Source organism: Carya illinoinensis, chromosome 2 (assembly GCF_018687715.1).
Source record: "Carya illinoinensis cultivar Pawnee chromosome 2, C.illinoinensisPawnee_v1, whole genome shotgun sequence".
Lineage (NCBI taxonomy): Eukaryota > Viridiplantae > Streptophyta > Magnoliopsida > Fagales > Juglandaceae > Carya > Carya illinoinensis.
The window spans coordinates 6262922-6279899 of NC_056753.1; the positions used below are offsets into that span (position 1 = coordinate 6262922).

Consider the following 16978-nt stretch of genomic DNA (forward strand, 5'->3'; position numbering starts at 1 on the left):
TACAATATTTATCGGAGTATTTAATTTTATTTAAATCATTCATTTAAATATATATATATATAGAAAAATGATATTAAAGTCTCTCAAAATACCCGTTCGAGTATTTTAACTTTTTTTTAATAAGTAATTTTATATTTGAAGAACCGAATCATATTTCAATTTAAATTAGAACTAAAATTTAACTAAATTTATTTTTTATTTTTTGAGGTTAACTACGTTTATTTGTGAATGAACATCTCATTTTTCTATTCCATCACATAATAATTAATTGCGACGAGAATCATGTGGTGCCACGTCACTGTGAAAAAAATATGAGGTAGGAAATTACTTTCTAGCTCCTCCATTTCAAAACATTGACTGACATCTTGGTCCACCCGACTCATACCCTAGAAAAACTACTACTGTCTATGGATTGAGGGCTGCGGAGAGAACCTAACCTCACCCGCGACAAAACAGAACGCAACGTTTAACTTAAAAAAAATAAAAAATAAAAAAAAGGTAGTTCCTTTAACCCTAAAAAACACCAACTCCATTAAACGCACATTTTCATATACGAAAATCTAAATCCGCCATAAAATTAACCAAACCGAGTATCCCTACATCAGAGACTTCAAGGATCGAGCTTTTACCGGCTTCCGCATCCTCTTCTTGCCACTGTCGTTGTTGGCGGCGGCGTCCTCGTCCTCGTCGTCGTCCTCATCCACGTAATCGAAATCCTCACCGTTATCCAATTGCGAAGAGGAGGGAGTGCCTTGATCTCTTTGAGCGGTAGTAATATTAGTGGCGGCGCCGTTGTTGTCGACGAGTTTGGCGGCTTCGATATCTTTCTTGTTCCCACCTGATCTTTTATCGCCTCTCTTCCTCCCCCACAGCGGGCCGAACCCAGAGTAGTAATAGAATTCGTAAGGGTTCGAGGATGAACCCTTCTTCCCCGCCCGACCTCTCGGGCGACGAGCCCCGGCGACCGCTGCTGCTTCCGGGCCTCTCCTGAGACTGCCAATGTTGTAGTTGTTGTTGTAAGACCTAAGATGGGACAGGTGGCGATCGCAAAAGGATTGACCTTCTTTGGCCTCGTTCCTACATTGCCAACCTTTCCCATCGGTTTTCTGGCAGCACGAGCTCCTCCCAGCTCCCAGTCGCAGCTTCTCCGACCCGAACTCATTCCAGCTTCTTGACCTTTCTTCGCTATGGTCAAACATTTTTGCTTGCTTCTCGACGATATGGTTATCGCTCACAACCATATACTCCGCCTTCGCTGCCACCGCGTTCATCATCGACGCAACACTGCGTGAACAGATAATATTTGATTCTTTGAAGCCAAAACCAGGCACTGACTAGTTTTACATGCTTTCAGCAACGAAATTTGGATAATTACTCTCATATCAAACTACTAGTTCCGAATGGAATGGAAAACCCTAGCTAAATACCCCAGAAGAGAAAAATACGATACAAATTGGAAAAACTATCAGAATTTAAAGGATTGCAGTAAGGTTTTTTAGTTTACCTCTCTTCAGCTCCAACAGAATCGCCCAGGCTCGCATTTCCCGTGAAGCTATCTTCTCCTTCGAACTGTATATAAGAACCGAAGGATAATGTCATTATACAGAAAAACGAGGAGGACCCGTTAACCTAATCGGGTATTCGGGGGTAAATACACGATAAAAAGTGAAAGAAATCAGTGTTTCCGACAACCCTAAATGTGGGGACGAAGAAAACGAAGAAAACCCTAGAGAAAAAAAAAATGCAAGATGAAGGGGGGTTCGAAATGGACGAAGATATATACAAAAGAGGGTTTTGGCAGATAGATCTGCTGAGATGAAAAGAAATGGAAGATTGGGGGACTGACCTGGTGAGAGGTGTCTGGGCCGAAGGAAATCGCATCCCAGGGAGACTGGTTGAGCCGGCACACGTGCGTCTGGAGGGACTCAGGAGCTAAAGCGTGCGATGAGCTGAACCACAGGGATGAGAGCTTCGCGTTCTTGCGGATCCTCATATATATATATATATTGAAATTTATAAAATAAAATAAAAACAGAAGATGAACCAAGCGGAAAATAGAAAGAAAGATCAAAGACAAAAGAGCTGGAAAGATCTCAAAGGAGCCGGGAGCTGTGGGGAGAGCTGTCCAGCTAGCTAGCTTTCTTGCTCTCCTGGTTTCTTGCTTGATTTTCTCGCACTTTCCATTGGAGTTTCTCTCTCTTTCTGTGAGGAATTTTTGAGCGTCTCTCTCTCACTAAATATTGCAGATCTCACAGAACTCGATAATCAGGGTTTTGCTTTCTTGGCCCTTCATATGTTTCTATTTTGTTTTTTTATTTTTTCCGCTTGTTGCGTTTTTGCCCGTGCTTTCCTTGAATTAACGGTCTGTGAGAGGGGTTAAGGAAAGCTGCTGATATGCCACGTCATGATGGTTGTCCAAAAGCCCTATTTATTTATTTTTTTGTTTAAAAAAAAATTAAATCTGAGAGGAACCAATGATCTGGGGTCAACCCCACAGTTAAGTACAGTGTATAATGTGGTGGGGCCCTTTTAAAAGCAATTAAAACGAAAGTTACCAAACTGATCGGCATGTCATAATTGTTTTGTGAAATAATGTTGGCAACGTGTGTGGCTTCTGTGATGATTAGGTGTGAGCTTGACCTCACTCGATCTTTCCTCCCAAGAGCAAACATTTTAGGCAGAAGGGCGTTTTGGTCATTATGTAATGCAGTTTGGATTTTTTTGATAAATATTAAAATAAAATTTGTGCTCCTGGCTGGTACTGAGGGAATGTCGAGTGGGGAGGCGTGGAATGTACGCGCCCAAATCGAGGATAAGAGGGATTGGGGAAACACTTATGGCCCACTTGAAAAGCCCGCTTTGAGCGTACTTGTGGGGTCACTTTTGATTCAGCCCACAAATTGACGGCTGTGATGGCTCGGAGTGAGGCTGATGATCATAACATGCATTCAAAAAGAGGGAGACTACGCATCCACAACTCTACAGCTGCACACTTTGCACACTATACATGGCGTCATTTTTATTATTATTAATTTTAATGCAATACGTGCATTTTGTCAGTCGGTAGTGTTTTTTCCTCAATTCGAATTTGCCCCGCGAAAAACCTCCTCCCTCACTCGCATCGCGTCGCGTCACCTTCCTCTGCCCACTACCATCGACGACGCCGTCTCTCTACCAAGCGATACCGAGTGACGTTCCTCCATCTGCACAATTCCACCCACCTAAATCTATCATCAAACACCGCATTTTGCAACGTCAAAATGTCCTCGAGGGCTGACCTTTCAATCGAGCCGCGGGTCATATACGCCCCAGTCTCGTCGGCTCAAACCTTCTGGTGAGCCAAAACCCACAACTAGAACCGGTGTAAATAAGAACTCAAATTGGTCACTAACCTGTCGCGTTCACAGAAATTCTCCTACCACATTTGAGAACAAACCGCTACACTGTTTTCCTTAATGAGTGTGGATGAGTCATTTGGGTCCAATTCTGGTGCGCGTCGAGTGAATGAAAACTGGCTAAAGAAGGCGAACCACCCATTGGGTCTAGGGTTTTAGGGATTGGAGAAAGGGAAAGTGGAGGTGGTGCGAATACAGTTGGAATTTGTGAGCATCCGACAGGTGAAGATGAAAAAATGGGTCCGTTGCATTAAGGGCTCCTTTGGTTGGGTTATGCCAGTTTTTTGTTCCTTGAAGTGAGAAAATAAATTTATCAGTGGAGGGTATGGATTCGAGTATTTCAACCCTGAGTAGTTGAGTTGATGATCATTTTGCATTAGAGGAGGGTAATGAAATTTACTGCTTCCTAAATTTTGAACTCCTTCGCCTCAACTTCATCATCCTCCTTTGATGCACAAAAATCTGTGAGCTGTTGGAATTTCTACAAGTTGAGTAAAAAAATCATACCGATATCCACGAGAACAAGCCAAATTAAAAAACCATCCGTCACATGTGTAGATTTAAACAAGAAAATAAGAAATTTAAGTGGGAGAGTGCAGACGGAAGGAACGTGGGTTGAGGATGGGGGAGAGGAGGTTTGCTGGGAAGATTCGAATGGGTGAAATCTGAGAGACGCGTGCGTTTTATTGCAGGGAGAAATTGGTCATTTGGCTAGGGTGTGCAGCGGCTGCTCCTAAACAGGGGCTGCTCCCCAGATTTATTCATTCAAAAATACATTCTAATTCGGTTTGGAGGTTGACATGAATTAAGTTGTTTATAAATAATAATAAATTGAGATAATCAAGTAAATTTTATAGAAATTATTCAAGATGAATATAGATGTATTTGAATATTAATATGAGTTTAGATATATTTATAAAAAGTTGAAAAAAGTTATAGATTTTACATATAAAAAGGAATTGAGTTGAAAAAAATTGAAGATTTTATTTGTAAAGGAATTTTAAATTGAAATGAATTTAGTAATTTGAGAGTTGGGTATTTGAATATTAGACTCAACTTAAAATTAAACTCCACTAAAAATTCAATCTAAGTTCCGAACGAGATCTGACAGATACCCAAGTGAATGTTATATAATTTGAGGACTAATATAATATAAGAATCCTATATGTCGATATGTTAAATAAACTAGCTTGATTATTTCCCCACTAAGTATAGTTCATAATGAAGTTTTCAATCATGCATGCAAACCATTATTGGAATAAGCCAGGATTTTTTTATTTTTTTATTGTTGGAGTCTTAATATATAGACACAAGAAATAAATCTTACATAATATTTTAAATTTCATTATAGTGGTCATTCAGGTTTAAGTACTGGAACGTAATATTTTGATATTGATATATTTTGGAGTATCATTGTGAAATTATCTATATATATTATTATGTAGAAGCATTGAATATTTATAAAAATGAATATAGGTAAAAAAAAAAACACAAACAAAAAAAGGCATAGATATTGGCATTAAAAAATAATTTTAATAAAACCACAATCTTGAGTTAAGACACACAAAATAATAAAAAAAAATAAGAGTTAAGAAATTATTTAAAATAATGAGATTTAAGAAAAAAAAAAAGAATGAGGAGTCATATTTATTTAAAGTTACAAAAAATTTAAAATTATATAAATGACTTTTAGATTTTAAAATTACATGAATGTCATCTATAATCAAAATTCACAAAATTGTCATTAAAAAGTCAGAATCGAATATAGTTGGGAATGCAAATTCCGACCAATTTTGGTCGGAATAAAATAGAATTTGTAACAAAATAGAACAAGGATGAATAGTATATCAGGTATTACATTGAAACGAAAAATTTTGATCGTTTTGGTAAATACAAAATGGGAATCTTACATCATTACTATCATAAGTATAAATTTTTCTAATAAAAATATATTAAATATATAAAACCGAAACAATTTTCTCGATGGTCCATCATTTGGTATTTTTGCTTGATTATTTTTTATTTTTGTGGTATTTTTTTCAAAATAATTCGAAGCACTTGCTCTCGATATGTAGAATGACAACACACAACCAGTTACCCAAAAAAAAGTTGTCGGAAATACTACTGATAAAGGGTTTGCAACTATTTTGTGCCAGATTTTGGGGTAAAAAGCTTTAAAAGCATCACCACCTTTTTATTCTCCTTTTGTTTTCCCTGTCACTCGTTAGCGTAGCAACACAACAATCATTATTACTTTACTAATGGAAAGTTTCTACAATTGCACATAACTTCGCGCGCTCGGTATAAATTAATTAAAAAAATTTTATACATTATATTATCATTTTATTTTTATCTTATTATATAAAATATAATATATTTATCACTATTAGATAATCAATTTTTAAATAATTATTTATCATCTAATAATGATAAATATGTCACATTTTACATAATAAGATAAAAATAAAATAAAAATGTACTGTAAACATAAATTAAATACTACTGAACAATAATAGATCAGTTACTCTTTATATACAATTTTAATACAACTAATATGTGTTCACGAGTGGGGGAAGCATGCATGTGCAACCTACTCTTTCTTATGATAATAGTATTGTGAAAAACACATATACCAACAATGGCAGACAGATAAAAATAATAATCAAAATCACACTATACATAATTTACGTGGTTTAGAAAAATGCTTACGTATACAAAATTGTAAAAATTTTATTAATTCAAATAAGATTACAATGATACAATCTCAACTCACTTATTTTAGGATTTTTTCTCTTTTATAATATGCATTCACCTCTTTTTTTCACTTTGAAAATCGCTGAAAAACCTACCCAAGAAGTCAATATATTATATATTTATAAAAAGCGGCACTGAAAATCCTAATTGGCAAAAATTACGTTATTCGTTCGAATAACATGTCGAGCGAATATCTAATAAATATTGGCTCAAACAAACATTAAGATTTTGTGTCTTGCTCAAGCTAGCTCCATGTAATATTTGAGCGAATTCATAAGTTGAGCTTTGTTCAAGCCCACTATCAAGATTATAATATATGTAAAGCGACATTAATAATATATGATTTATAAGGGAATTAAATTTTAAATTTTTATTATAAATCAGATTTTATATATATTTTTTTTAAATCGTGTAATATGATGTCATGTATTTGGTATCTTAAGATTGGCGCGTCGTTAATTAATAACAGAGAAGAAATGGGCATTTTCTTCAAGATGTAATGTATCCATCTTTAGAAAGGACAGGAAATAAAGTGTGAAAATGAATGAGTTGACTGAATTTGATGGATCCAACTGTAGCAATATTGCTTTCGCTATTATTGGATTACCTCACTCTGGATGATTTAACAGAAGACATTTGTCCTTTTCTTCCTTCACAGAATAATTTGATCTTCCTCTCCCCCAAATGACCATTTTCTTTTTCAATATTCTTGCCAAATCAAACTCAATAATATTGATCGGCGGGAAGATCATGTCTGATTTCCTTCTGTTTCTTAAAATAACAACTGCTGCATGCATAAAAAATGAAGTGCACGCAGGATCGAAAAGAAAATCATGCTTAATGTACGTTTTTATCAGCAATTGTCTGGCAGGAATCGGTACTTGAATAGCAGAGTAGATCAGAAGAAGACCCCAATCAATCTGCTATTGAACTAAAAAAAGGTTTGAATTTTTACCTATAAGATTGAGCAAATTCGACAGAGACGTAGTAGTAGTACTAATTCTGTTGCAGGCCAGCCGGTGTGTACGAAAGCACTAAGCGCGCTTGAGCTAGCTAGCGTTTTATCTGATCATGAAGACCTTAAAACTTTGTAGCTAGCTTGCATGCATACGAAAATAATCGAACTGAACTGAGCTTGTAAACGTGACTACCGATCGAGCTCGTAAATCTCGTACGTACTGGAAACAGAGCGTGCAGCGAGGTCCTGATTAATGTTGGAATGAATACCTGCAATAGAGAAGAGTTAGATCAATGGCGCCAGATCTGGAAACGGGATTAGCGGTTGATGATATTGGTCTATATATATATATAAGAAAATCGAAATGCTTGCACTTAGAAACATACTGAATCAAAATGTATAGAGGGAAATAGTTGAAAGATTTATAGAAGGAGCTGTGATCGATATAGTCGAGAGAAAATTAGCTTTTCAGAGCAGACGAAGGTAGGTAGGTGGGGGAGTTGGACTGCTGGGAAAGTAAGAGGCCGTTTTGCCGATCGAGCCGGTTGGTTGAGCGCTGCGCATGCATTGCAGTGTAAATAAAGAGGTTTTAGATCATGTGAGAGAGTAGGGGAAGGAGATCAAGTCGTACTCACGTGTCTGTGTCCGGTATGGATGCAGTAGCCTTAAGGCCGATTTGGTTACCAGATGAATCAGTTATGAGTAAAAGAAAAAAGGAAAAATTTAGTCATAAGGATAATTATATTAATATGTGTATTAATTTAAGAGCGGTGCTATTCTACCATCCAGAATATATTACTCATTTTAACCGCACGCTCACTTTTTTTTTTTCTTTTCAGATCTTTTTAATATATTTTGACATTTTTTAAAATTATAAAAAAATACCAACACACTTAAAATCATTTTCTTAATTACTAAATAAAAAAATTTTAAAAATTTTTTTTGTGACCAACTGTCACTTTGAGGGGGCACAGTGAGAGGGCATCATAGCATTTTCCTTAATCTAATGTGATTGGTCACATCATAACATTTTCCTTAATCTAATGTGATTGATCAAAAAATAAATTTTATTGAAAATAGTGTTAATTTAAATTTTAAATATGAATGAATTAGTATTGATACACAGATTAGTATGTAACTTTATTTGTATGTAGCAAAACTCAAAAAAAAATTCTAAACCCACCGCTTGGTAGCTCCCCACCCTCTCTCTCTATTTATTTAATTATTTACTTCGTAATTAAAGAAATATTTTTTAATAAAATTGTAAATTTATTTTTTTAAAATATTTAAAAATATTAAAAAAATACATGTAAAAAAAAGTTAAAAAAATACACTTTTTGTAGTAAGGGTGCAGAGGTAGCTATGTGCCGATCAAAATTAAAATTTAAATAAAATGTTATTTTTTAATTTTATTTATATCTTAATATTTAAAAAAAAATTATCTATTATATTTTATGTAAAAAAAAAAAAAAAAAAAAAAAAAAAAAAAAAAAAAAACCTTGACAAGTAGATGAGATAAATATTTTCATCTTGTGTAACCAAACCCAAATCTTATTATTTTTAAGAATAAAGTTAGCTTATCCATTCAAGTGTTCCGCTTTGTGAAAAAAGAATTTATTTAATAATTAAACAAGTAATTTTTAAAATATAAGTATATTTTTTTATTTTTTATTTTTTTAAAAAAAATATATATATTTCGAAAGTGAATTACTAGCGGTAAGGTTGACACCGCTATGAATCTCAAACTCGTCTGGTTCGAAAGATCACAGACCCTCGTACCAATGCCAGAGGCTGCGTGTCGAGTACTGTGTACGTGATGAGAGAGAGTTAGAGAGAGGAGCCGTACCTTTTCGCGTTTTCACTTGTTCCGATGTGCATGGTGTGATGTTGTAACTTCTAACTTGTACCTCGCGCGTGCGGTCAACGAGTTCTGGCTATGGCCGATTATAGCAATGAAAAAAATATAAAAATTTAATATTCACTTTTATATATTTTTTATATATTTTATAATTAATTATATTAATAAAATATATAAAAATAACTATACGTAACTATGTAACATTATTAAAAAATATATTAAAAAATTGATTAGATCTAATCGCATCAAAAGTTTCATGCAGTATCATTTCTTAAAAATTGAAATCGATTTTAAATTGATACGGTTCCCATTTTCATATATTAAAAATTAGCTAAAATTCAATAGAATGGTTATATATATTTATAATTATAAATTATATATTAAATTATTAATTAATACAATATAAAATTGTAATTTTATTATTTAATTTTATTAATATTATAATATAAAATTAAGATAATATGCGATATAACATAAAAATAATCTTATAAATTTTAATATAACATTTGATAGAAAATATAAATTTTAATCTTATAATATAAAATTAATATAACATAAAATTTTAATTTTAAACATAAATATTAACATTTAGGTATTAATATAAACTTATTTTATATATATATATATCAGTGATACATTTTTGGCATAATAAATTATAATATATATACATATATATTCTTTTTGTAAATAAAGTTTTACATATTTGATCATATATATATATACTCATATAAAAAGTCTAGAACTTATATAGATTACAGTTAAATTTACTACTATACTAGTTTGTGTTAGAGGTATTCAATCGGGTTTCGGATTAGGTATCTGGATATACCTGGGCTGAAACCTAGGTTCAAAATTCGGGTCGAGTTCTTGCCCAGCTATATCCGGGTTTCGGGTTATGATCCGGTCCGGATTAATCCAGATTTTTACAACTTGAAAATTCGGGTTCCAGATCAAACCTTTTTTTTTTTAATACTGAAATCTCTCTGTTATTAATTTTTTTATGTTGAAAAATGTTTCTCAAAAATCCAATATTTATTGCAATTTTTTCAAGAAATATTGTTGAAATGTAAATTTTTTTGTTATATAAAGCTTATATTTTTTATATCATTGTCCATGATAATAAAAATATCAACTAATTATAATTAATACATACATATCAGCTAACGCTATAAACAACTAATTAACCTAAAAAGAAAAAAAAATCATTACATATTATATTGTTTGAACTGATTTGTTTAGAACATTACAAAACACATATATTGCTCTAATTAAATTCTAATACACAACAATAAATATGAATTAATTTAGTAATAATATTCCTGCTACCAATACACAACAACAAACATGAACTAATTAACAAACTTTGTGTTAGTTAATATAAAATAACATATTTATACTATAATATAATAGACTAATAGTTTAATATATGTAAACATTATATTATTACTAACATAAATAATTTTTAAAATTGAAAAAGGGAACCGGTTATACCCCTAGCCGACTATAGATTTATTGGGATGTTAAGATAATTTGATTTCTATTGAAATATTTTATAAATAGTAATAAAATAATTTGTAAATAGTAATAAAATTATTTATAAATAAAAATAAATTATTTATAAATAATAATAAAATAATCTAAAATATATGAAAATAATTTTATTTCCGAATAGACCCTACCACAGAATCTCGAGTACGAAAATATTGTGGTTTGTTCTTTATATATGATTTCTAAACAAAAAACTGCAGCGCACCTTTACAATTGATAGTCCACTTAGCAGATTGTCAAACGCTGTCATAAGGCAGCGTATGCCCAAATTTTTTGTTAGCATTAATGGGATTTTGTTGGAGACCCATACCCTCTCTTTATAATAAATAATAATAATATTATTATTTTTTAAGTTTTAAAATAAGAATAATATTTAAATAATATTTTAACTTTATAATATCTTTATTCAATTTTTTTCTCTTATTTTTCTTGATTTAATTAGATATTTTAACTCAAATAATTTAATTACTATTTACGTAATTTTGAGATATTCTAAGTGTGCATCCAAATGAGTCATAAACCATACCTATTAAGATTAACATTTGGATCATTTAAACTATAGAAAATACTTTATCGTAACCTTAAATTAATTACCATTTTCCTCTATTAACAAGGTTATTACACTTATGCTTCAAGAAGAATGACAAAGAGGGATGCTTATTGATTCTGCACGTAACCTTGAATTAATTGCTACAATACTGACAAAACAAGCACCAAATCTTGAGTTAATTGTTGCATTGATGAAAAAATCTGGAAAACTTGGCAACACATCTTTCAAGCAATCTAGCTTTAGCAAAAATATTCCTGTGTGTAGCCATTGTGGAAACACAAGGCATACCTCTAATAAATGCACAAAACTCATAGTTTTCCACCTGACTTCAAGTCTAAAAGAGCAACAACTCATTTAACAAATCAAACATCTTCTTCGACGACAGGTTAAGTAAGAAATGAAATTCCACAGTTGACATTTACTCAAGAGCAGTGTCAGCAACTGCTTACAATTCTTAAACCTTCTGTTACTACTCTTTATTCTAGAAATCAGATCATCTCTTGCCAAAAGAATCAAATTCCACATCTCTTTTAGTTGGTGTTCTTCCAACTCCACAATCTTCTGCTTGTGAAATTTCTCAAGTAAATCCACAACTTCAGCATCTACAATCTCTTCAAACCATACAACTTAGACAATTGACACATGAGCAACAGACCACATGGCCAATTCCATTCAATTCTTTTATTCAATTACGTCTAAAATTAAATCTTCAATAAAGTTACAAAATAGTAATCTTGTTGAAGTAACCTATCTTGGAACAATTTTTCTTTCTAAGAAATTGGTCTTTCACAATGTCATTTGTGTTACATCCTTCTCATTTAATCTTATATAAGCTAGCAAGTTAACCCATGATTTTTTTTGTTGTCTCATTTTCATTTTTAACCTTTGTTTTCCTTAGGACCTTTCTACATGGACAACAATTAGGATGGGTGAGGAAAGAGCTGGTCTATATCATTTCTTGCAACAATCTTTGGTTGGTTCCTTTATTGCTTCAACGGTTCATCAAGATTTTGATTTGTGGCATTATAGACTGAGCCACATTTCTTATTTTAGATTAAAATTTTTAAATAAATTTGTATCAAATATATACATGTTATATTCCTTTCCTTGTACAATTGGTCCATTGGCTAAAAAAAAGTGCTTGCGTTTTCCACATAGTGATAATGTCTCTACATCTCCTTTTTCTCTCATTCATTATGACATATGGGGTCCATTTTTTATTCTTGCACTTGACAGCTCTAAATATTTCCTAACCATTGTAGATGACTATTCAAAATCTACTTGGGTTTACCTCATGCAAAACAAATTTCAAACCAAGACCTATTTACAATCATTCTTTAGTCTAGTAGAAACACAATTTCAGATTAAACATATTTGAACAGACAATGGAGTTGAATTTCATTTGCCTGAATATTTACTATTCAAAATCTACTTGGGTTTACCTCATGCAAAACAAATTTCAAACCAAGACCTATTTACAATCATTCTTTAGTCTAGTAGAAACCCAATTTCAGATTAAACATATTTGAACAGACAATGGAGTTGAATTTCATTTGCCCGAATATTTCTCAATCAATGGTGTAATTCGTCAAAGAAGTTGTGTGGAAAAACCTCAACAAAATTATACAGTTTAGAGAAAACACCAACATCTTTTGAATATTGCCTGCTCCTTACATTTTCAATCTTGTCTACCATTAGAATTTTGGTGTGATTGTGTCCTAACTGCACACTTGATTAACCTAACTTCAACTCCTTGCTGTCAAACAAGTCACCCTATGAAGGTTTACATTTCATTCCTCTTTCATATACCCATTTTAAAGTATTTGGTTATCTTTGTTTTGCATCCATCCTAAATAGAAATCGAACCAAATTTGATCATAGAGCTAGAAAGTTCTTTTTTATTGGATATCCATTTATTGTCAAATGAGACAAACTATTTCATCTTGAGACTTATACTACTTTCATCTCTCAGGACGTTATTTTCTATAAAACAATTTTCCCTTTTTCTTTCCCTACTTCTCATCATTTATTTCCACAACAATCTTCATTTGTTCTATCTAAAACTATCTTAGATATTGTTGATTTTATTTTCTATAATTCTTCTTCTTCAACTTCAGATATTCCTGATTCTTTCTTTCATAATTCCTCTACTTCAACTACAAATCTTCCCTCTCCTCCTACCACTTATCTTCCCATTAGACAATAAAAAAGGCTACAGATATAACCAAGTTATTTGCAAGACTATCATTGTCAGCGGACTGCTTCTCATCCATTACAATCTGTTTCATTGGTAGATATTTCCTCAGGTACAAAATTTCCTCTTTTTAATTTTCTTTCTTGTCATAAACTTTCTCCCTCTCACAAAAATTTTGCCTTAACTATCTCTACACACACAGAACCCACATCCTTTTCCTAAGCCTCTCATATACCTGAGTGGCAAACGACAATGAATGTTGAAATCAAAGCTTTTGAGGATAATGAAACTTGGATAATTACTTCTTTACCTATTGGGAAGAAATCTATAGACTGCAAATGGGTTTATAGAATTAAATATAAGGTTGATGGTAGCATAGAAAGATACAAGATAAGGTTGGTTGCCAAAGGATATACTCAAGTTGAAGGTTTAGACTTTCAAGAAACTTTTTCCCTAGTTGCTAAATTGACCACAGTGAGATGTTTGTTAAGTTTAGTAGCGACTAAAAACTAGTATTTACATCAATTAGATGTAAATAATGTTTTTTTACATGGTGACCTCATTAAAGAGGTTTATATGGATATACCTCCTGGTTAAGCAAAAAAGGGGGACCATCGTGTTTGCAGACTCAAAAAGTCTCTTTATGGCCTACAGCAAGCACTACACAGTGATTTCACAAATTATCTACTGCTATACTTGATTATGGGTTTCATCGAGCACATTCAGATTATTATTTGTTTATCAAATCTGATGCTTCCTCTTTTATTGCTTTGCTAGTTTATGTTGATGACATAATTTTAGCAAGCAATAATCTTCAATGCATTACTAAGCTAAAAACTTTTCTAGATAACAAGTTCAAAATCAAGGATTTTGGAGTTTTGAAATATTTCATTAGTTTAGAGGTGGCCAGATCATCCAAAGGCATTACTTTATGTCAAATAAAGTATGCTTTGGATATTTTGCAAGATTCAGGATTCTTAGTAGCCAAACCAGTGAAATTTCCTATAGAACATTTTCTTCTACAAAAGGTGAACTCTTGGAAGATCCTTCTAGCTATCACAGGCTCATTGGTAAACTCATCTACCTTACTATATCCATACCTGACCGTGCATATTTTGTTCAAGCTCTCAGTCAGTATATGGACAAACCGAGACAAACTCACCTAGATGTAGTGCATAGAGTGCTTAAGTATTTACAAGGCATGCTTGGTTAGGGTCTTTTCTTCTTTGCCATTTCTAATCTTCACTTTAAAGCTTTCCATCACTCGGATTGGGCTGGTTGTGTAGACACTCGCAAGTCTGTGATAGGTTTTTGTGTTTTTCTTGGAGAATTTTTGATTTCTTAGAAATTAAATAAACAACAATCTGTTTCAAGGCTCTCAGTTGAAGTAGAATATAGGGTCATGGCTTCTACATGTATACATTCTTGATTACTTGCATTGTTTAAAGATTTTCAACTCCAACACTCTCAACCAGCACTTCTTTTTTGTGATAACAAAACTATTCTTCATATTGTAGCCAATCCAGTTTTCTACGAAAGAACCAAATACATCGATATAGACTGCCATATAGTCAGGAAAAAATTACAAGCCAGTGTAATCAAGACTCTTCATGTTGCTTCTCACAATCAATTGAGTGATCTTTTCACTAAAGCTCTTGGATGTATTCAGTTTCATTCTTTACTTGGCAAAATAGGTGTTTTGGATATACACACTCCATCTCGAGGGTGACTATTAGAAATAGCCATATTGGCACAATAGTTACATCCTATTGGTTGTAATGTGTTCAGTTCAGTTAGTTTACTCAACTATATAATCTATTTTACTATAAATACTTTACATCTATTTTCATAACAGCTGTCAGAAAGAATTCTCATATTCAATACAAGCAAAGTTCAAGTTCTCTTTCTCTTCTACATCTCTCTCTCTCTCTTTGAACTTTTCTTCCAGAAACTTCCATGGTAGAATTCACATTTTGTTAGTCTGCAGTTTCTTTTGATGTACTAATTTATATGATGAAAACTGCTACAGTCACAGTGATTTCATAAAAGTAAATCTATAAATTGACATGATTTCATAAGATACGTTGAATTTACTTTACAATAAAAATAACTTTACAATCTGATGTACCATATCAAGCCACATCAGTTTGTAAGTTTACTTTTGTAGAATTAATTTCTTTGTGGTTAAAATATTGTTCTTATATGAATGTTATGAATTGAGAAAAACTTCATTCAAATTAGTAAAATCCCTCTAAAGACGCACCTATTTCTTTGCCACCAGATTGATCTTACAACCATAGCTAGTAATTTATAATAAACAATTCTTTTATAAGTCTACAAATGAAAGATAGTTTTATAAAAATGAAATTCGTTTTTAATGAAATTGCATGTTTAATTACATTGATTGATTATGAAATAGGTTAAAAAATAGTTAAAAATGAGTTGCATGTGTACCCTTACTTGAGAGAAATATATTTAGTATCTTATTGAAAACTATTTTAAAAACTATCTATATAAATTATTTTCATATTAATTTTTGGAAAATGATAACCTTACAACTAGTTTACAATTATTTTACAAAAATTTAGTTTTAATAAAAATAGTTGTACAAAAACTTTCAATGTATCATTACTCTTAATTTCTTTTTTATTCTTGAGACTTGATATGGTCGGATCCTTCAATCATCTACATCATCAAAGGTGATTTGAATGAATTTCTAGAATCGAAAGACAAAAGTTTATCGTATCTTTATTTTTCTAATAAAAAAGAGTAATAAAAGAGCAAGTGAGATCCGGCCAAACAAAAGTCACAAGCCATGTCAATTTATAAATATATTTTTGTAAAAAATTTTGGTAGATCTAGCATTTGTCTTATCTAAATTGCCTAGTAAAGAGTCATCCTTATAAGACTATTCACGAGGGTTTTGAACTGGGTAAATGGGTATACGTGGCCCGGGTTAGCCTAGATTATGACTTGGGTCGGAATGTAGATGAAATCAAAAAATTTGGATTTCAAGCTGTACCTTTTTTTTATTTTTATTTTTATTTTAACTAAAGTCTATATCTTTTTTTTCAAGAAAAAAATAATGTTAAAAAGCATAGTTTTTTTAGTCTAAAGTCCTATATTTTATTACAAATTTTTCAATAAAAAATGTTGTTGAGAAGCATAATTTCTTTTTATATAAAAGCATATATTTTATTAAAGTTTTTTCAATAAGTTATGTTGAAAATTATAATACTAATGCATTGAACTTTATCTATAATAATAAAAATATATTAAAATAGAGTATTGATTTAGTGATTAAAATAATAATTTTAAGTGTATTGATAATTTTTTTTTACTTAATAATTAAAAAAATATATAAAAAATAAAATAAAAAAATACAAGTGCGATAACCTGGAGCTACAAGCTACAGCGGTACAGTAGCATAGTCCTAGATTTTAACACAATGGAAGACAGACTCAAAAGGTCAAAAATGTTAATAAGGGTGGAGGATCGATCCGTGTGCGGAATGAATTGATGGGACGTGGATTTTGGCATATATTGTATCGAGCTTAGAGCCGCCCCCATCAGGGCAGATTCTACCCTCCAGCTTGAATCGCAGACCACTCAAATACCACTCATAGTCGCAGAGCACTAATGGATTTTGTAAAATATAAAAAAAAAAAAAGGCTAAATATTTTAAAATATAAAAGAAATGTAAAAAATTCCTTCTATTAAA

At 31.9% G+C, this 16978-nt stretch overlaps 1 protein-coding gene across 1 annotated transcript; it reads right to left on the minus strand.

Moving 5' to 3' along the window:
* Nucleotides 1–299: 299 nt before the first annotated feature.
* Nucleotides 300–2305, minus strand: LOC122301972. The gene is made up of 3 exons (XM_043113310.1): nucleotides 1847–2305; nucleotides 1505–1569; nucleotides 300–1284 (listed from the first exon to the last, which is right to left on the minus strand). The coding sequence occupies exons 1-3, from the start codon at nucleotides 1991–1993 to the stop codon at nucleotides 597–599; spliced, it is 900 nt and encodes a 299-aa protein (XP_042969244.1). The 5' UTR covers nucleotides 1994–2305; the 3' UTR covers nucleotides 300–596.
* Nucleotides 2306–16978: the final 14673 nt, after the last annotated feature.

Bases quoted from the DNA above. Each gene is read 5' to 3' on its own strand.
- LOC122301972 (XM_043113310.1), bottom strand. From the start codon at position 1,993: ATGAGGATCCGCAAGAACGCGAAGCTCTCATCCCTGTGGTTCAGCTCA. The intron at 1,570-1,846 runs GTCAGTCCCCCA...TCTTATATACAG, and splicing joins GCCCAGACACCTCTCACCAG to TTCGAAGGAGAAGATAGCTT. The intron at 1,285-1,504 runs GTAAACTAAAAA...CTGTTCACGCAG, and splicing joins TCTGTTGGAGCTGAAGAGAG to TGTTGCGTCGATGATGAACG.